Source organism: Clarias gariepinus, chromosome 24, assembly GCF_024256425.1.
Source record: "Clarias gariepinus isolate MV-2021 ecotype Netherlands chromosome 24, CGAR_prim_01v2, whole genome shotgun sequence".
In the NCBI taxonomy this organism is placed as follows: Eukaryota; Metazoa; Chordata; class Actinopteri; order Siluriformes; family Clariidae; genus Clarias; species Clarias gariepinus.
In genome coordinates this window covers 18,702,729-18,724,443 of record NC_071123.1, presented here as the reverse complement: position 1 = coordinate 18,724,443, position 21,715 = coordinate 18,702,729, and the positions used below count along the sequence as shown (strand labels likewise).

At 36.6% G+C, this 21,715-nt stretch overlaps 1 protein-coding gene and 1 long non-coding RNA gene across 2 annotated transcripts; both read right to left on the bottom strand.

Moving 5' to 3' along the window:
- Positions 1-322: 322 nt before the first annotated feature.
- Positions 323-4,560, bottom strand: LOC128512056 (GTPase IMAP family member 7-like). Its single transcript, XM_053485183.1, has 3 exons — positions 4,370-4,560; positions 2,424-2,691; positions 323-1,962 (listed from the first exon to the last, which is right to left on the bottom strand). The coding sequence occupies exons 2-3, from the start codon at positions 2,665-2,667 to the stop codon at positions 704-706; spliced, it is 1,503 nt and encodes a 500-aa protein (XP_053341158.1). The 5' UTR covers positions 2,668-2,691; positions 4,370-4,560; the 3' UTR covers positions 323-703.
- A 136-nt stretch (positions 4,561-4,696) lies between these two features.
- Positions 4,697-15,968, bottom strand: LOC128512112 (uncharacterized). The gene is made up of 3 exons (XR_008356238.1): positions 15,755-15,968; positions 15,550-15,579; positions 4,697-4,865 (listed from the first exon to the last, which is right to left on the bottom strand). It is a non-coding gene; the product is annotated as an uncharacterized LOC128512112 (long non-coding RNA).
- Between the last annotated feature and the right edge of the window lie 5,747 nt (positions 15,969-21,715).

Here is a 21,715-nt window from a genome sequence, read left to right as displayed (position 1 = left end):
ACTTTTACTTTTATACCTTGAGTAGTTTTGAAACCAGTACTTTTACACTTTTACTTGAGTAAAAAGTTTAAGTTGATACTTTAACTTCTAAAGAAGTCTTTTTAAACCCTAGTATCTATACTTCTACCCACGTAATGAACGTGAATACCTTTGACACCACTGCTCATTATACTGTAATGTGAAATTCTATCTACACGTCTTACATTATGCATGATATACAGTGGATTGTAACAAATTATGCCACATTTTGTTAAAAAAAAAAACAGAGAGCCATCGTGCATTTTAATACTGCATCATTATCACAATTAATTACATGTAAATATTAAAATCTGTTCACTGAAAAGATACAAAAGTAAATTAAAATAGCAAATCTGTCTAATAAGGTTGATGCTATCATTTACCAAAAAAATATTAATAATCATTATAAAGGTCCATACAATACCTATTCCAATCTCAGGGTGTGTTTCTGACGAGCCTAGTGTTTTACTCAGATCCTGTGTTTCATTACAGATATTGTTTCTCATTTACCAAAACCAAAACAATCTCTTATTTTCATTGTCTGTCTATGATCCAGTCCCATCCCATTAATCTCTTTAAGCAGACCATGAATTTTTGTGGCACTATAATCTGTTACTCAGTGAAAGAAGTCTTTACATTTCTGAGAGATTCCCTTTGATGCCTCTCCTGTTACAGCTGCTCTCTCTTACTCTGAGCTGCTTCTCATAGCTACCTCATAAACCCACTCAAGCAGACTGTGAGTCTCTGTGAGCTCTGAAAGTTTCTGTTTAAGAGTCTCCAGCTCTCTGTTCTTCTCCTCCATCTGTCTGCTGAACTCTTCCTGCATCTTTGTTTTTGAGGCCAAAATGTTTCTCTGGATTTCAGGCAGGATGATCTTCATGAGGTTTCTCTCTGTCTCCATCCTGACCTCTCCTTCATACACCTCCCTGATCTCCTCTATCTCCTGTTGGTGCCTCTCCTCCATCTCTCTCCTCTCCCTCTCTCTCTTTTCTTTTAGTTTTTTTACCTTTTCTTCCATTTCTGTCCTTCGCTCTACCTCTCGTTTTAACTCCCTCTCAAGTTCTCTCTTTTTTTCTTCATCTCTCTCTTCTTTCATCTTTCTCTCCAGTACAGTTGTTCGTTCATTTAGTTGTCTGATGTCTCCTTCATGCTCCTGGATTATTCCTTCCATTTTTCTCAGAGAGTCCTGCACCTCCTTATCTATTTTTTCCTTCACTTTCATCTCTTCTCTCATCCTTTTCTCTTCTCTTTCCTTCAGGATTTTAGTCTCCATTGCTCTAATCTGAGATTCTGTCTCGAGGTAGATCTCACTGCTGTAGAATTTCTCTCTGCTTCCTTCCACCATCTTCTCCATCTTTTCCAGCAGCTCTGAGACCTGAGAACCATCTCCACTCTCCTTAACATTGAGACAGTGAAACCTGTCCCCACATTTCTCCACTAGTCTCTTGACCTCCAGGTTTCCTGATTGGATAAACTCCTCAATGTTTGTTTTCTGAAGTTCATCAGTAACACTGAATATGATCATGGTGTTTCTCCAACATCTCTCTCCAAAAATCTCCTCCATTTTCTCCAGCATCCCTCTCTCCTCTTCTGTAGGCTGCTTAACAGGTATAACCAGGAGAAAGCTGTGGGGTCCTGGAGCAGACAGATGGACACAGAGTCTAACATCCTGTCTCAGCTTCTCCAGAGAGACTCCAGGAGAGAACCAGTCAGGAGTGTCCACCACAGTCACCTTCCTCCCAGCCACCTCCCCCTGTGTGCTCTCACTCTGCTGGGTGGATGTAGATGTAGCTGTAGATGTAGCAGCCTGGTTCCTCTCCTTTCTGCTCAGGATGATGTTTCCTGCTGCACTCTTCCCAGACCCCGTCCTCCCCAGCAGCACCAGCCTCAGTTCTGTTACAGAAACCGATACTGGAGAATGTGGACTAGAAGATTCTCCACCCACTGAAAATGAACAAGAAGTAACAAGTTCTTTACAGTGTTATCTGCAGTAGATTGGTGGATTAACTGGAAAGGCAATTGCCAAATACCTCATATTTAAATTCCAGTTCACATAAGTTTCCTTTTTCTTATTTCAAATAATGATATTTACATTTTAAACAACTTCTACATTTAAATCCCTACTGTAAGTATGCCAACTGGTTCTTTATAGTTTTGGGTAACACACTTAATGCACGCACAATAAAACATCAGAACCAGTCAGAATGAAAAAGACATTAAAAGACAGAAAGATATCATTATTAATAAGTCCTATTTTATACCACTTTAGTTAACCACTTTTACACTCCCCTAGTATCTGAAGAACTACACTATTAAGTATCATTATACCATATTTTTACTATTCTACATTTAGTTACTGATTTCCTAAAGTGATTTTTTATTGCTTAATTTATTAAATGTCTTACTTATTGGTGGTAACACGTCCTTTCTGTTTCCTCTCCTGTTAGGGGCTGATGATTCTGGATCTGTCTGTTCCTGCAGCTGTTTTGTTTTTTCCTCTAGAAGTCTCTCTGTCTTTTCAAGCTGTTTGTTTTTTTCCGCTAACTCAGTTTTCTGTTGTTCCAGTATGATCGTCATCTCCTGTAGTTGTCGCTCCTTGTCCTGCAGGTCCTGTCCCATTGTCTCCAGTTTGTTTTTACTGGTTTCCATTTCTTTATCTGCCTTGACAGTGCTCTTTGTGCATGTATGGAATGATACATAATTATTATAAATATAATATTACATTATTATCTAATTACTATAAGTCAGAAATATACATTTATTTCTCTGTTTTTTTTTCCTTTGTGCAGGTTACTCATAAACACAGTAAATGTGAGCACCAATACAGTACCTGTAAGTACTAGTACAGTACATGTCTTAGACCTATAGAATAAAAGTGGTCATATAGTGTAGATATTTAGATTTTGGTAGCACCCATAACTAAGCGTAAATGAAACCAAATCTAAATATTTGCCTAAATTAGGTGGAGAAATAACATACATGAGGGTTTACATATTTAATAATTCTGTTCAGTAATCTCTAGTTAGTAAAATAAAAAAAGGTTTACCTGTAAACAAAAAGCAAAAACTGAAGTATTATTATTAATGTATTATTAGTATTATTAAGGTTTTATTTATGTATGGATTATGTAAGTTGTTAATCGGTGAAGTGGATGATTAACATCTAATACTAACTACAGTTTTTATCCATTCCTACACTTTAATAATATACACTGGTTTATGAGTGCCAATAACCAAATGTGTTTTTTGTTTTAACCAGCACAAAATAAAGTTATTTCATTACTTCTTATCTTTACTAGAATATGACTTCATCACTTCTCAGGTATCAAACTGTGCAAGATATTCCCAATTTAAATCTTTTCCCAAAGTCTATAACAGACCGTGTGAGAACATGTGATCTTTTAATGATTACTTAATGGCATGGCATGAATGATTAAAAAGAAAAATTAATATAACATGTTTATGTCATCAATCAATTCAATCTGGACTTGAATGAAACTAAAAGCAACAATAAATAAAAACCAACACATTTTGAGGTTGTTCAGGAGGAGAACATTTTTTTTTTTTTTTAAATTGACCTTAGGGATATAATAAAAATTTCCTCTCCTAATTAGTAGAGGTTTTAAAATGGGAATACAAAGGGATTTTATCTAGATTACTTTCAGAGCTGCTGTTATACAAAATCTGAATCAGGAACATGCAACTAGTATAACTTTCTCTTATGGATATGTAAATATGGAGATTGTATTCCATCTTACATAAACCATAGAGTCAGCCTTTTTACATTTCATTTGTATTCTACTCCTAATGTGTTGTCTGTACTTTTCTTTTTGTATTCTGATGTCATTGATGTATCATTCAGAGGTGGACCAACACTAACCTGTGCTGATAACAGCTGACTCTTTTTAGTGGAGTTATAAAATTAAACGTATTATTTTCTTACAGACCACTGGACACACTGTATATCTGATATTTTTTAACTCCCCATCTCCAAATCAACTCTTACCCATTTGATTTGTGTGTCTCTCTGTCCCAGGTTCTCTTCATCAATCTGTTGTGTTTGCGGAGTAATAAATATAATATTATGTTAATATCTATTTAACGCAAGTCTGAAATTTTGGTTTATTTCTCTATAAGTTGTTTCGTGTTGATTACTCAAAAGTTCAGTAAATACAGGCATTAATTCTTATAAGTGCTTGTACATGCTTGAGACATTTAAAGTAACCGGGGTCATATACAGTACTGTATGCATTTATTTTTTTAAGTACTGTAGCACCGTAAACCTGAATCACCTGACACACGAATAAAACATAACATTTGCCTAAATTGCTAAGAAAAAACAGATAACATACCTGGGAGTTTATATATTCTAAGGTTTTGTACAGTGATTCATCATTCCTATGACACTGCAGTAATCCTTTATCTTCATGAAACAGACAGTCGACTGTGATTGTATTCTCTCTGTGTACAGCTCTGCTGCTGTCTTGTACAACACACTCTGGATTAAAAGTGTGATGGAGCACCACCACAACTGCAGGTTTGGTGTCTGTATGAAAAAATAAATCAAACATTTATTTCCTGAATGCAAAATTTATTTATAATTTAATTAATTAATTAATTAATTAATTAATTACTTTTTTTTGTGAATACCTGATTCATGTTTAAGCTTTTTCAGTGCTGCTTCAATGTCAGTTCCAGCTCGCAACACAACAGGGCAGAAAACCAGAATGAAATTACACTCAGCTACTGTAAACACCTCCTGCAGAGGTACTTGTTTTTTAAGATGATCTATGAAGTCCTTGTGGGAATTTAGTGTATTTCCAGTTTGTAAAACAAAAACACTTTTCTCTGTAAACAAACAGCAAAAACAATGTATTATTTTAGGATACTTATTAAAAATAACTTTTACTCATCATTTGTGAGTTGTTGTGCAGTGGACGATTTATATCTAATACTACACAGTTTTATTTATTCCTACACTTTAATAATAAACACTGGTTCATGAATCCCAATAACCACATTTCAAATTTTTTGATTAAACCAGCAGTGCTAAATTTAAAAGTTTCCAAGAGGTTTACAGTGTTCCGCCTTGATGAAAAACTTTACTTGAAAAAAATGCAGCAAATTGATGATCAGTAAAATAACTGAATAAACCACAACCAGAATTTGCTAAAATCACATTCTCTTTTTTAATATAACGTCAAAAGTTAAAGTTCCATATATACACTACTCATAATAAGTAGGGAGGCAATTGTATTGGGGTGATAGAAAAACCTCATTTTGTGTTTTCTATGTAATGGTCTTATTGTGTACAGGTGTGCCTTATATTGGGACCAATCCCAAAAGACAAGATTTTTCAATGTGCCATCAATTTCAAAATTCTGTGGGTATAAAAAGCTGGTATTGTCAGTAAGTCATTCCAAGTTCATCATTTAACACTAGAAGCGCCGAGCAGCGGTCATTTGACCGCAAGGGGGTAAAAAAAAAATAATACTTCACACTCGTTCAATTTCCAGGACCCTCCTTCCATGACTTTTCCTAGATCTGTGAGCTTAATCACCCTGTATGCTTAAATTTTCAAAATCGCACCAGTAAAAGCCAGTATAAAGCTATTTTGCTCTTATTTACGTGAAATCGCTGACAGCTGCGCGCCGGTCATGCCGTTTCCTGCCTTTTCCAACCTGCGATTCTCATTTCTCTCAGCAGATGGCGCAAGGAATCGCGCATACTATCTATGCGTCATTCAGTGTGTATATGTAACTGTCTCAGGTTTCATTCCATATATGCAGTTTATTTTATATATATATATATTTTTTTTAATTTATTTATTTATTTTTTTTATCCGTGAAATATTGACAATTCGCCATTCATTCTGGCGTTGATAATCAGCGATATTTTATAAGGAGATTTAGAGGATTTAGCTTTACTTTATTTTATAACGTTTCGAGAAAATTCATTAGTTTGTTCATTCTGTTTAAAAATTTCTGTTGCAATTATCTCTAAAAAATGCAATGACCCATCCTGAGGATATAAAGCTTTATTAATGTGTTTGAATAAATCAGATCTACCACAGCAGATAATAAACTATGCTATGTCATAACCGAATCAAACACCACGACTATGCCTCGTTTCGTTCGTCGGGAACGTGGTTCACTTGGCCGCGGTGTATTATAAACCTGCGGAATGTTTCACTGTTTATGCCCACATAAGATTCATGTAATAAAAGCGAGTGAAATGTGGAAGTGGCCACTCAATGAGAACTAAATCAAAGATTTCGGTAACTACACTGAGTGTATAGTGATACTAAACAGCTGAACAACTTTATCGTTTACCTCTGAGAAAAAAAGCTGTATTTTGTTTGTTTATATTTAGAATTTTTATAACAGTACAAGCAGACACACACACACACACCTCCCCTGAGCCCTCGGTAAACATCCAATCACCGTCGATATGCAAATGAGTCAAGACGTAGCCTAACGTGGTGTCGTGTCTGATTTCAGCGGTCACGGAGAGGAAAGACTTTGAAACACGTTGTTTCACTGGTTATGACATAGTGACACTAAACAGCTGAACAACTTCACTTTTTTGAGAAAAATAGCTGTATTTTGTTTGTTTATATGTAGAATTGAATAAATAAATGAATAACACCTTCATATCCCCTCTCAAGAGAGTGCCATAGTCTATTGTTAGTTTTAATGATTTGGCTGAAACTAATTATCACTACATAAGTACCCCAACACCATTGATCATGAGTTTCAGCTGAAACTAATTCATATGTGTGTGTAATATGTGTGTGTGTGTGAGTAATCGAGGCCGGCTCTACGCAGGGCAAGAGGGGCAGCGCACCCTCAAATATATTTGTCTGCACATGTTAATATATTCCTAAAATTTATATATTAAATATATTGTTGATATAAAGTTGCTAAACTGATCTGCAGTAGCGGAAAAATCCGCTGAAAAAGGGACAGGCTGCAGCGCACGCACGCGCGCGCGCACACACACACACACACACCTCTCCTGAGCCCTTGGTAAACATCCAATTACCGTCTGTCGGATTTCAGCGGTCACGGAGTGGACCAGTTTATATATTAATCTAAGCTTGAACTTATCAGCATTGTTTCGTCCAGATTCCGCTTAAGTGTGCACACAAAAAACAGAAACGTTTCTTGTAAATCAACTGCATATGTGTTTTATTTACAGCAATTCTTTAAAAAATGAATATACATTGTACAGTACAAGGTAAACACGAGAAAGATTACAAAATGAAAAAACAGTGTCTACTTTATACACAGCTTAGTATATTGTGCGTCGAGATGCTAAAATCCCTTGCATGTTGCCCCTATATTTTGTGCTTCCATTCCAAGTGAAGAGATATTTGACCGGCAGCCTAGAAACAAAAGAACTGTAGGTGTGATCACAACCCCCTCCGAACGACCGTGCCATCAATCACTGACCACCTCAGAAGTTCCCTCCAATGTATGCTGATGTTTTGCAATTTTTTTTAGCACCATTCAAAGGCTTACAATTCATTTAACCTAAGTAAATGAATATAGTCAAATTTACCTCGTGTTTTCTACTATAAGATTATAAACCAATATAAACCAAATCTAAGCTAAACGTTACATTTTAAGTTACAAGTCCTTGGAATCCACTATAGTAAAAGCCTGAATTTGACTCTTTATATATATATATATATATATATATATATATATATATAAACATATGATCAGTTTTATGGCCCATCTGCTTAAAATGTAATGTATATGTAAACAATTTCTTCACCTCGTTGGGACTTGCAAACAATCTTTTGGCGAATAAAACCACTATTGTTGGCACAATGAATAAAATCAGACGAGAATTGCCCCCTTGTACACAGGCACAGTCTGAACGATATTCGACCAGGTTGTTGAAGGCTGGAAAGGCCACGCTCACGATTTATCAGGCAAAACGAAAAAAAAAATGTATGCGTTCTGAGCACAATGCATCAGGCAGTTTCAACTGATAATGGCGAAAAAAACTGCCTGAAACAATTTCCTACTACAACAGCACTAAAGTTGGCGTTGATGTTATGGATCAAACATCATGGCACGGTCGTTCGGAGGGGGTTGTGATCACACCTACAGTTCTTTTGTTTCTAGGCTGCCGGTCAAATATCTCTTCACTTGGAATTGAAGCACAAAATATAGGGGCAACATGCAAGGGATTTTAGCATCTCGACGCACAATATACTAAGCTGTTTATAAAGTAGACATACTGTTTGTTTTTTCATTTTGTAATCTTCCTCGTGTTTACCTTGTACTGTACAATGTATATTCATTTTTAAAGAATTGCTGTAAATAAAACACATATGCAGTTGATTTACCAGAAAGGACGTTTCTGTATTTTTGTGTGCTAAACTAAACTCCAGGGTCAAGTAATACGGATTTTATTTGTTATATTATATATATAAATACACATATATATAATATGTGTATAATAGTTTGACACAAAAATGTGGGGAAAGATTAAGAAACACACTGAAGCGGAATCTGAACGAAACAATGATAAGTTCAAGCTTAGATTAATATATTAATATTAAGATTAATATATAAATTGGTCCACTCCGTGAACGCTTCTTTAATATATAAATTTTAGGAATATATTAACATGTGCAGACATATATTTGAGGGTGCGCTGCCCCTCTTGCCCTGCGTAGAGCCGGCCTCGATTACTCACACACACACACACATATGAATTAGTTTCAGCTGAAACTAATGATCAATGGTGTTGGGGTACTTATGTAGTGATAATTAGTTTCAGCCAAATCATTAAAACTAACAATAGACTATGGCACTCTCTTGAGAGGGGATATGAAGGTGTTATTCATTTATTTATTCAATTCTACATATAAACAAACAAAATACAGCTATTTTTCCCAAAAAAGTGAAGTTGTTCAGCTGTTTAGTGTCACTATGTCATAACCAGTGAAACAACGTGGACTCATCGCTGTGCTTGTTGTAACTGAAAAAAACGCTGCATCTGCTTCAAAGTCTTTCCTCTCCGTGACCGCTGAAATCAGACACGACACCACGTTAGGCTACGTCTTGACTCATTTGCATATCGACGGTGATTGGATGTTTACCGAGGGCTCAGGGGAGGTGTGTGTGTGTGTGTGTGTGTCTGCTTGTACTGTTATAAAAATTCTAAATATAAACAAACAAAATACAGCTTTTTTTCTCAGAGGTAAACGATAAAGTTGTTCAGCTGTTTAGTATCACTATACACTCAGTGTAGTTACCGAAATCTTTGATTTAGTTCTCATTGAGTGGCCACTTCCACATTTCACTCGCTTTTATTACATGAATCTTATGTGGGCATAAACAGTGAAACATTCCGCAGGTTTATAATACACCGCGGCCAAGTGAACCACGTTCCCGACGAACGAAATGAGGCATAGTCGTGGTGTTTGATTCGGTTATGACATAGCATAGTTTATTATCTGCTGTGGTAGATCTGATTTATTCAAACACATTATTGTTTTAGCGATAATTTCACGGAAGCGAGTTCAGAACTAAATCGCTGCTCCTGCTCCATCCAAGACGTTCAGAAGTTTCAAATAGAATGAAAAAACGAATAAATGTTCTCCATACGATATAAAATTAAGTAGAGATTTTCTCAGTTGAATATGAAAAAAGATACCGCTGATTATCAACGCGAGAATGAATGGCGCATTGTCCAAGTGCAAGTTGATCTTGGAGCTAAACTATTTGCTTTGTGTGAAAGCGCCATCTAGCGATCATTGTGTGTCAGCAACAGCTTCCCATTCAAAACAATAGGCGGTCAAAAGACCGCTGAACCGCGCTTTTAGTAGGTGACACTGGCGCGGCGCTTCTAGTGTTAAACAGCCATGAACACACGACGTCACTTAACCGATAGGCAGCACCACCTGGCCATGGCGCGCCTTCGGGTCTGTGGCAGCCAGTCAGATGTTGCTCGTGAACTTGATGTGTCTCAAAGTGTCATCAGCAGACTTGCATCAAGACACAGAACTACTGGCAGAGTTCATGACAGACCCAGGAGTGTAGCCCCACGAGTGACAGACCGCAACGATAACCAGTTCCTAAGGACCTATGCACTCAGACATCGTTATGCAACTGCCACATAGCTGCAGGCCCATTTACGAGATGCGAGGGGTACTAAGGTTTCCAGACAAACCATTCGCAACCGACTCCACTGCTTTGGCTCGAATGCCAGACGGCCGTTGCAGGTGACTCCACTGACACCAAGACACCGCTGTGAATGTTTGCAGTGGACACAAGACCATGTGACCTGGACAATGCAGCAGTGGTCTACTGTCCTGTTCACAGAAATCATTGTCGTCAGCGTTGCTGGAGAAGGCGAGGTGAGCGATACGCTGAGGTCAACATGGTCCCCAGGGTTTGCTTTGGTGGAGGAGGTGCAACAGTTTGGGCAGGCATCACCAGTCAGCGCAAAACAGATTTGGTTATTGTACATGGCTCAGTCACTTCATGTTCTTACCTCAGAGACATCATAGAACCCATCATCATCCCCCAATTCCACCAGCACACCCCCAACTTTCTATTTATGGATGATAATGCTCCACCACACCGTGGCAGAATTGTCACAGCTCGACTTCAGGAAGTTGGAGTGCCTCATATGGTATGGCCATCTATGTCCCCTGACCTGAACCCCATAGAGCACGTCTGGGACCAGTTGAAGCAGAGAATGGATGATCGTACCCCACCCCCACGTGACCTGGCAGAACTGCTTGTAGTACTTGTGGAAGAGTGGAACGCATTGCCTCAGAACAACATCATGAGGCTAGTGAGAAACATTGCCATTTCGGCAAATGGTGGAAACACCCGCTACTGACATTGTAAATTTTTGTTATTTGGGGCTATCCCTGTTATTGTCTAAATATTGGGGGTAATAAATATGAAACTAATGAAAAAGGTGTTTTTTCTCATACATTAGGGTGAGTAGTGGTAAAGTGGGACACTTTCTGAAAATGGTTGTTAAATATGATGTGCCACACCCCGGAAGTGATGTCATAGCCACAGATTTATTTATTTTTTATCACATGAACACATAATTTTTTTTGGCTAATGATGAACTCATTGTTGATTTTTAGTAATAAAAACATATCCATGCAAAGATATAAATTATTAAGCTTACTAACTGTCCCACTTTACCCATTGTCCCACTTTACCACTATTCACCCTATTAGTAATATCAAAGGGAACATTTACTTATTTTATTTAAATTTAAGGCAAATAGGAAAAGCACTCATGTACTGTAAATAACAATATCCCTAACTTATTGTTAGTAATGTAGGTGCTTGGAAGCGTAATACAGTTAAACCTTGGATTGCAAGCATAATCTGTTCCAGAAGCGTGCTTGTACATCAAAAGACTCATATATCAAAGCAAAGAATTTCCCCATAAGAAAGAATGGAAACTCTGAGGATTCATTCTACAGCCCAAAAATATTCATATAAAATGTATAAATACAAAATATAAAGTAAAAATAAAACAAATTAACCTGCACTTTACTTTTGATAAGAATTGTGACTGATGACAAGAATCAGGAGCAGGAGGGTTACTGTGTAGGACAACTTTTACACACTGCACACACACACACACTACCCGAATCACTCCTATAAACCGATTCATCTCCAGCACTACTACCGCCTTCGAAACTTTTTTTTTCTTTTTGGAGGTTGTTGTTTCAGTAAAGTTGCTAAAGAACAGTCACTACATTTGGACACAAAATAAAAAAAAAAATGCTTTACACGCGCACACACACAGGTGGTCCCAGTGTTATAGTAAACAGTACACGCATGCACTAATGTTGACTATACAAGTGATGCACGCATACTGAGATTAAGCATGGGAGACGATTACCCACAATTCCACAGCATAAGAGAGAAAAAAAACTTTGGTTTAATTGTGATCATGTGACGCTGATCAAAGCGCATGAGTATTACTTGTATATCAAGACGTCACTTGTTTAACAAGTTAAAATTTATTTATTAATAACATTTTATTACCTTACAGACAGAGTTACTCGCAATTTAATGTTCCACTGTACTATCATTCAGGTTTTCTTTTTAGAAAAAAAGCCAAAGAGTATGTTCTATTAAACAGCTTAACCAAGAAGTTTGCTAATTACCTGTAAAGGCTGTGGTAGCACATTTAAGTGAGGTCAGTCTAATCTAGTTAGGCATCTAATCAAACAATGTTGGTCCAACATACTGTCTATAGCTGTTACCCCAGCACATGAGCTTTACATTTTTTTGGCCAAACAAAAATAAGAGAGAGGATTTTTTTAAGGAATCTTTATAAAAAGTTCAGTTTTCTGTCTCCTATCCCCAAATATCTGATACTCACTTTTCTTTCCATTTTTTCGGGAAGAAGATTTTGCCTGTGGAAATAAACAATACACTGTGAAATTTTCATTATACCGGTGACACATTTTACATTTGAAAAAATTTAAATTTACATGTTGCATGTATACATTAGATGCATCCTCCCCTTTAGTAGTTTTAAATCTGCGTATTACTAAATGTTGTTTTTAGCAGCAGATTATGTGTATGAGTGTAAATATGTTGGGATTTTTCAATAAATCTGCAACCTGAACTCGAAAACATGTGTCTCTTTTCATTACTACTGGGTACTTCCTGTGATGTGAAATGCCTGCAGTTAAATTGGTCTCACATCTTTACCTGATAATGATTTATACTGTATCACTTCTTGAGTGTCAAACTGTACAAAATAATCCTGATTTGATTATTTTTCCCAAATTCTATAACAGATGTGACATGTAATCTTTTAATGAGTATTTAATAATAGATGATTAATCAGAAAAATCAATTTAATCTGTGTCACAATCATTTCAATCTGGATTTGAAAGAAACTAAAGTCACATAAATATGAATGGGCAATTTCCTCCCCCAACCAGCAGAGGTCGCATATGTGGGGGACATTCACATACTGCCTTCTATGAACGGTCAACTACTGTTAGTTACTTTTACAGGATTTTCAGTGTTCTTGTTCTATGTGCTTATAATTAATAGGTAGCATTTTTCTCTGAATCCACTAAAACACAAACAGAACACAGCACTGATAAAGATTATTCAGAAATAATTTAAAAATGACAGGGGGTGTAAATGGGCAACATTAACACTGATTAAACAGGTTAAAAGACTAGATTAAACTAATCTATTAAATATCTTGTTGTCTCTATAACCTCATCATAATTAGCTAGAAATCTCACAACTGCCTGTTAGATGTCTGTTTATAAGTTATTATGAATCTGACACATTTGAAAGAGTGGATCTTTGATTGGCCTTTAGATGCTGATATGTCATGTTTCCTATGTTTTGCAGATTCCTGATTAACAGCTCATCATATTAGAGAGAGAGAGAGAGAGAGAGAGAGAGACGAAGATGTGTCTAGTACTTCATCCTGTCCGACTTAGCCTATTGATTAGCTTTATATGTACTTTAGTCTCCTCGCTTGGAATCTGAATGTTTTTTTCTACTTTTTTTCTGTATTTGTACAGAAAATGATTGAAAGAAATAGAGCAAAACATGCAAAACATAAAGCTCTGTGCTTTCGTCTAATCAGTGCGATTGAAGCTAATAAGGGAGCATCTATTTGTGTTTTAATATACTTAAAAAAAATTGACAATGCAAGTAGAATTTGTGATTGTGTGTAGTGAAGTTGGGATTTGTTATTTTTTTACTCATTACTATAAGCATTTTTATTTCTGCAGTACAGTCAGGATTACTGTGGCAAAGTTGCTGGTTTAATTATTAATAAGAAAACTGAATTAAACAGAATGTAATATCGAGCACTGTCCTCACAGTACATGTGATGTGATCATCAAATCAAATGTATGAATTATTTACTTACCCCTTTAAAAGAATCTGTAGGGGGAAAACAGATGTGACTATTTAAACGAGACAGTACATGTTAACATGGATTTAATATTAGAGTAACTCATGAGTAATCTCTGTGCATCTATTAAATCTCATCTGTCAGTCCTGTCCTAATCATGTTAGTTTTAGAGACTGTACACTGAGACTGTAAATTATTTAAATAAAGTAAATATGTGTGCCAGTGACATGCGCACATGCCGATGTGTTGATTTTCATTTCAAACCTTGAGCACTCTGATACAGCTTTATCTTATTTTATACTTCAGAAGGTTTTATCACAGAACTACAAATACTTTTTTATGTTCCAACGTCTAAATCTACTGTACTGTAAATACTGGAAAATATTGTGATCACTTTGGTCATTTAGTTTTCATCAGTTTGCTATTTTATGCTACCAGGGTTTTGGTTTACCTGAAGTGAATTAGAATAATTGATAAATAAAAATGACACAAACATTTCCACATGCAAGTATGGGTCACATGTTATCAATTTATATTGTGCGGTTATGTATGTTGATGGGACAGACTGTAATTAGCATATGTTATACTAACCCAATGCAGTAGAAGGAGGTCATAGTGATGCTACTGTAAACTTACAGACTTGCTCATTACAGCAAATGCTTCAGATAAAAAGAGACGTGCAGTTTGCGGGTTTGTAGCTGTTACATAACATCTGGTCACATCAGGACAATAAATACTCTGGACAAAAGCAAAATCACTCATGCAGTAACTTTGGGCCAAATAAATGTAGCATACTGTAGCTGTTTATAATGCTGTCAAACCAATTTTTTTAACTAAAACTATTTCTGCTATTTTGTATTGAGAAGTTATAGTTCTTAAACATCTGTATGCAGTGGAACCTTGAATTACGAACATAATTCATTTTGGAAGCCTGCATTCTGAAACACTTGTAAACCAAATTAAATTTTTACATAAGAAATAATGGAAACTCAAATTATTTGTTCCACAGCCCAAAAAAATAAATACATAAAAATAATTAACACAAAATATGAAGTAAAAATAAAACAAATTAACCTGCACTTTGCCTTTAAAAAAAGTTAAAATAAATCCCGACAGATAAGTGTTCCCGTTTGTGCGCGCAGGCACTGTGTGTGTGTGTGTGTGTGTGTGTGTGTGTGTGTGTGTGTGTGTGTGTGTGTGTGTGTGTGAGTGAATCTAAAGTAAGCTTCCCCCCCCCCCTTCTCGTCTTACACAGTAACCCTTCCTCCACTCTTTTCACAAACACGTGTGCACGCAACGAAATCGCTGTTTTATTGGAAAAATAAACAAGAAATCTCTCTAATGACACTCGATTGAGTGACACACTAACGTAATCACTGCTGTAAAGTAAAAATTAAACAGTAAGAGAACCAGCAGGGGAGACGATTACCACTAAGACGCAGCAGGGGAGACGATTACCCACAATTCCGCAACACAAGAGAGAGAAAAACCGTTGGCTCAATTGTGATCACGTGACGCTCGACATCAAAACAAGAAGCACATGTGTTAAAAATCTTTTCTTGTCTTGCGATACACTCGCAAACCACATTACTCACAATCCAAGGTTTCACTGTACTTGACATTTTACTTACTGGACATCTTGATATCACTTTAGGCTCAGACTAAAAAAAAGAGAGAGAGAGAGAGAGAGAGAGAGATCATAATCCACAGTCTAATTATATAAATACACATATATACTGTAGATATTCATTCATCATCCAAAATATGAATACACGAGTCAGTATATTTATTTGTATTATTTACTATATTTTATGAACGTGTCCCTTTTCTTCCTACCTTTGTTTCTGTTTATGAAAACTTATCCTTCTTTTCCTGAAGTCAGATTTCAGCCTCAACTCCATTCACTTTCATATTCGGTGCTGAAGCTCCACCCCTCCCTTTCACAGAAACTTGGTTCCCCTTCTCAGAATCCCCCTAAGGCACTTGCTATTATGTCATTATGTTTTTGTTGTTCCCTGCACCGTTAACAGTTTAAACTGAGCGGTTTCACTCCCTGTGGTTTGGAATCACACTTACAGTAACATGCTTGGACACGCTGTGAAGTATACTTCACAGGGTACTTCAGGGCAATCTAAATGCACCTTTAGCCTTCCCTTTTAGAGACGCCTTGGTCCACCTGCATTCCACTTCGAAGTGTACTACACAGGGTGCTCCCTACTCCCTGCTCCGTTTGCAGGGGATGTTGGTGAAGGCATCATCGACAAAACTCCACCATTCAGAACACCCTGCAAAGTCACCAGCACAGACGTCACTTCCTCCATTCATTACCATGGTAACATAAGCACCTCAGATACTCACTCACTCGCTCATCTTCTATACCGCTTTATCCTGTATTCAGCCTAGCCCAGGAGGCTTAGGGAGAGGGAGAGAGAGAGTACAGCCTGGACAGGGTGACAATCTATCGCAGGGCACACATACAAACATGGACTCACTCACACACTACAGGCAATTTGGGAACGCCAATTAGCCTAATCTGCATTTTTTTGGATTGTGGGGAAAACCTGAGTACCCGGAGGAAACCCTTCAATCACTGGGAGAACATGCAAACTTCATGCACACAGAGGCGAGAATCAAGTCTGGCTGGGAATCAAACCCAGACCCTGGAAGTGCTAACCACTACACCTGGGCCCCTGTCGATGCTATTGTGGAAATTTTACACTACTGACATTAAATAATAAATATTCATTAAAACCAATACCATTATAAAGCATACTTTTAAAATGTGTATAACTTAACTATAAATTATTGATTAATAATGTAGTTATGCCAACAGGCCACAGCAAAGTCAGAAAACAATCTTTCACGTTCCAGAACCCCTCTCCCAGGAAGAGGAAACTTAACCAAGCATGGGACAGGAAGTTGTGTCTGGAGCCGCACTGAGACCATATGTCTAAAAATGGCTTTGACTACAACGGTGTAAATCGTCAATCCGATAAACAAAGGAAACAGTGGGTGAAAACCCTCCCCAACTCATACCACTGGCACTCTTGTTGACCTACCCCATAGCACATGCCTTTCCACAGGAACAAAGAGACAATAGTTACACACAAAGACAATCCTTAAAGTATGCCAGTAGGGCAAAATTATACACATTGTACACAACCGGAACACAGCGTATTCAGAGAAAAGCGCGCCCGCAAGCTTCTGCAGATTCTAAAACTGACTTTGTTAACGTTTTTTATTTACTGGAATGGAAGAGATGGAAAGTTCCCCCATAATAACATGCCTTGTATTGTGTTTGATCACTCTATATTGTACACAAAACATAATTTTGTTTGCCTTTTGTCAGATACAATTTGCAATGAAAATAGAAATGAAAATAGAAATGGAATAATTTTCTTTGGTTTATTTATTTTCATTTTTTTATAAAATATAAAATTTTAATATTCTATTAAAATACCAAATAAAATTATTTAAATTATTTAAAAAAAACATTACAACATGTTATGTTAAGGAAAATATCCATTGCTTCCATTACAGGGATTAAAAATGGTAACAATGTCAATTTTATAATCTAGAATCCAGAAGATTTTAAATTTACACAGATTCTTTGTGTTCAATACCCAAGGTCCAACCAGGCTTGTCATCGTTGTCTGAAGGACGCCTTCTTTTTTTTGCCGTCACATCACCAAGCGACCGGGTCATCCACTCTTTAAGAACTCTCAACAAGACTTCGTGCCAGAAGTCCAAAGTCCTGCAACAAAGAAACCCTCAGAAGAAGTTCCAGAGCCCCGCCATTGGTAACCAGGCAACCAATGTGTCACTGAAGGGCTTCCCTGAAAGATGTCATCTCAACAACAGCGCACCAACCAATCAGCAACACCGTGATTCCCTTCGCTGGAGGATAACCAATGAATGACAACGAAACATAACGCAAGTAAACAAACAAAGCTTCATATCTTGTTGAAAATTAACAAACTAAAGTCTTGTGACTTTCTCAGTTAATTTCATTAACTTCGTTAACTTTCACCCTTCAAACTGTTTGTATGAGTGTGTACAGTGCATGTTTACTGTACAGTTAGATTAGTTCAATAAATTCTTGTTTCTTTATGAATAACTGCTGTCAGGGTCACATATTTTAAAGTCTAAACATTTGCCCAGATCTTACGTTACCTTGGTCATAATTGATAAATGCCAGATTTTGTATTATCATTGTTGGCCACAGGATGAACAGAAAGATACACTAAATCATACTAAATGCTGGATGGATAGATGATGTGCGTACTATAAATTGTAAATCAGTTAATCAAATTAACCCAAATTGTTAGATTTGATTTACCGCTGACCAAGGCCTAAACCCCCACATTAGAATGGTGGAGAATAGCAATGGGCATTGTTTGGCCACATTACAGTATAAATGGCTACATGATCTATTTTGTCTGTAAGTGAAAAACATCAATATGTTGATAATTTACACCATGTTAACATTAGTGCAGACGGATCTGAAGAGACTTGTCTCTATTACATCATGACTTTGAGGCGTTTACAGTATATTTGAACCATAGACAGTGCTTATTTTGTCCAATAAAACAGTGCATCTTTAATAAGCCATATTGGTTTCAAGTCAGAAGTAAAATAAACAAAAGACTGAAAAGCCTCCGTAAACTTGACCCTGACTGTTTTTATATTCATGTTTTTTATATTTATTTTTAAATGTTCGAATAAACGTTTCAGAGTATATAATTTGTTGTGTCATTTGTTTGCAGAGTTGGCTGATTTTGTGATTAAGACACATGGGTTACATCGAAATATTTTTTATTAGTAGTAAGCCAGGTTTTAGTACCCTTGGACAAATCACAATATAAGCCCTCTCCCACGCAAGCGTTCTCCCCCTTACTCTCTCTCTCTCTCTCGCGCGCACACACACACACACACACACACACACACAAATGAAACTAGGGCAAAAAATATAAGCAGTGAAAAATACAGTAGTAAACTGTATGTGATCCCCGTCCTGCGATAACAGGCAGAACTGTTTAGTTCTGTTAGTATTGTTTTCAAGTGTGAATGTTTATGGGGATTTAATCTGTCTCTGCGTATCTATTCACAGTTGTGATAAGTGATTAATGTCCCATTAGATCTTTGATGGGGGAACGTTATGCTGGTTAAATGACTAAAGAAATACTGATCCATATGTGCAGATATTTGCTCCAGATATTATGCGCCATTAATCGATTTGTTATGCTAATTTGACTATCAGCGGAAAAACATCAGCGAAAATATCATCAAAAATATATCGAAAACGAACCCAAGCAGAAGTTACATTTTAAGCTTAACTTTGCAGAAAAATATTATCTACCAGTGTATTAAACGGAAATAGATAAAATACACCGTAATGTAAAAAAACGTACATAGTCCGCATTTGTATTTTGTACCTACAACGATCGGCAGCTAGATTTTCCGGCTTTAAGCTGTATTTTTACAGTTCATGTACTGCATTATGGAATGACAGTTTATTACTGTAAAATATATTACAGTACTCAACTGTAAAAATATATGATGTACAGTATAACACTGTAATATATTGGTTAGCATTATACTGTTTCAGTATGCATTAGGTTATAGTATATATTTGTTTTATTTATGTTATATGTTAATGTTATTTATAATTCAAATTTCTTAATTTCTTAAACAAATTGCTTGGACAAAAGATGGCCTTAATTTTTTTTTAAAACCCAACAATAAAAAATACATTAACATTGTTTCCACTTAACAAATAGGTGGACATTAAAATAATGGACAAAATGCAAAATGCATCTTATCAACATGTAAAATAGCAGCATACCGAAATCCTATGAATTTAAACAAATATCTTGTTAAGGTAAAGGTGTCAATCTTCTCCTGCCTCTTTCTTTTTTGCATCTTAATGATACTGCATGACAAAAGGACAGTGGTAAGCTTGATAGTGGCATGGGTCTGACAGGACTGGGACTGCAGATATGCAAGTAAGCAATGAAGATATAAAACAAAAAAGTCCTCACAAAAAGCTTTTTCTAAATAATAATAATATAAACAAAAGTATAATAATATAAATAATAGTATAAAAAATTTAACAATTTACTGTTTTTAAACATTAAAATAATATACACATTAAAATATTCTTCCATAGTCAACAGCTATGCAAACTGACATTATTTCTCACTTTTTTTCTCAACAGATCCAATCAAACACGACAGGCAGGTCAGCTAAAGAACAAACAATGCTCAAAATATCAAAATCAATTGCACTGGCAATAAACCCATAAATACATTGCTTAACATTGTCAATTTGTCCCTCCTCATCAATTTCCCGCCTTCTTCATCACAGTTACTTTATGCATTGATGCCACACACATAACCGAATTTAGCTAAGTTAGCTACTGAACACTATCCCAATTAGCAATTGCCATTAGTCTAAAAAACGAAATATAATATAGAAAACATTCGACATGTCAACAAAACAGAACATCTTCCCAAACATATATCAAGCTTATTTAAAAACCTCAAAAGCATAAACATTCAAAGTAGCTGGAAAACGGAGATGTAAATAATCATAACAACCATAAGTTCCCGCCTCCTCTGCACGAGCTGACCGATAAATCTAACACACCAAGAGTGGCGGGACTTAAGGCAGAACAGCCAATCATCAGCCGGTGTCATGTTTGAGAGGGAGGGGAGCGGAGAGCTGAAGGGAGCGGAGACACAGAGCGGCCAGAGAAACGGAGGAGCAAATGCGTTTGTTTAAAACTGTGGGAAAACTGTAGAAAAAGTGTGGGTGTTGAACCCTCTCGCCGGGAAAAGTGTGGGTGTTAAAACACCCACATCCCCCACGGGTGCGACGCCCCTGGGCAGAGCATAGCACTGACTTCAAATCCAAAACCGGATGTTGAACATGTGCTGTACTGACTTTATATTACTGAACAAAGCCCCACTCAAAGTCCAAAAGATTTTTGTCAGGGTGGCTACATGGACATTTACAGTTGCAGTCTTTTTATGGACAAGTTTTCTAGTCTTTTTGGAGATCACCTTCACCTGGCTGGCCTTTGTCCCTCTCTTAGGTTTCAAACCAACGAAGTGCCTAAAAAGCAATGTAGAAATAACATACATTAGGCTTGGAATCAAATGAACCTGCCATATTTTTTCTCAACTGTATTGTAAATATTTAAAAAAAATAAGTAATTTAATATCTTCATTATTTTACATTAAGTGAACACAATATGTGCATGAACTACATGAACATGATTTGTAATATGAGTAGTGTACCCATTGAAAGTGTATTTATAAAGCACTACATAAATAAAAGAGACTTGTATTAAATACAGATAATATATTTTTTCAAACATAATAATATGAAGAACCAACATTACATTATGGGGGTGCGTTGTTTATGTCATTAACAGCTCTCTGCTTCCTGTTAAATCATTGCACAATTTATATTAAATGACAAGTTCTTAAAGGGGTCATACAGGCCTACATGCACTTTTTTAAGCCGTTTGGACTGAACTGTGTGTTAGGGGAGTGCGTACACAACCACTCTACGATGATAAGCAGCCGCCCAGTGGTTTTCTTTTCATTTATTACAATAACATGCCCCTTCTGAAATCAGGCCAATCGCAAAAGCCTTGCCGTGTGACGCCACACCACAAGAGGCCGCTCCCACACTAGTTGATTGACACTGGTGTTTTAGCAAAGACCCGCCCCGAGTGAGAAGAAGCTGTCGGCCATTGTTTTTCACCGCTGGAGCAAAATGGCGCCTAAG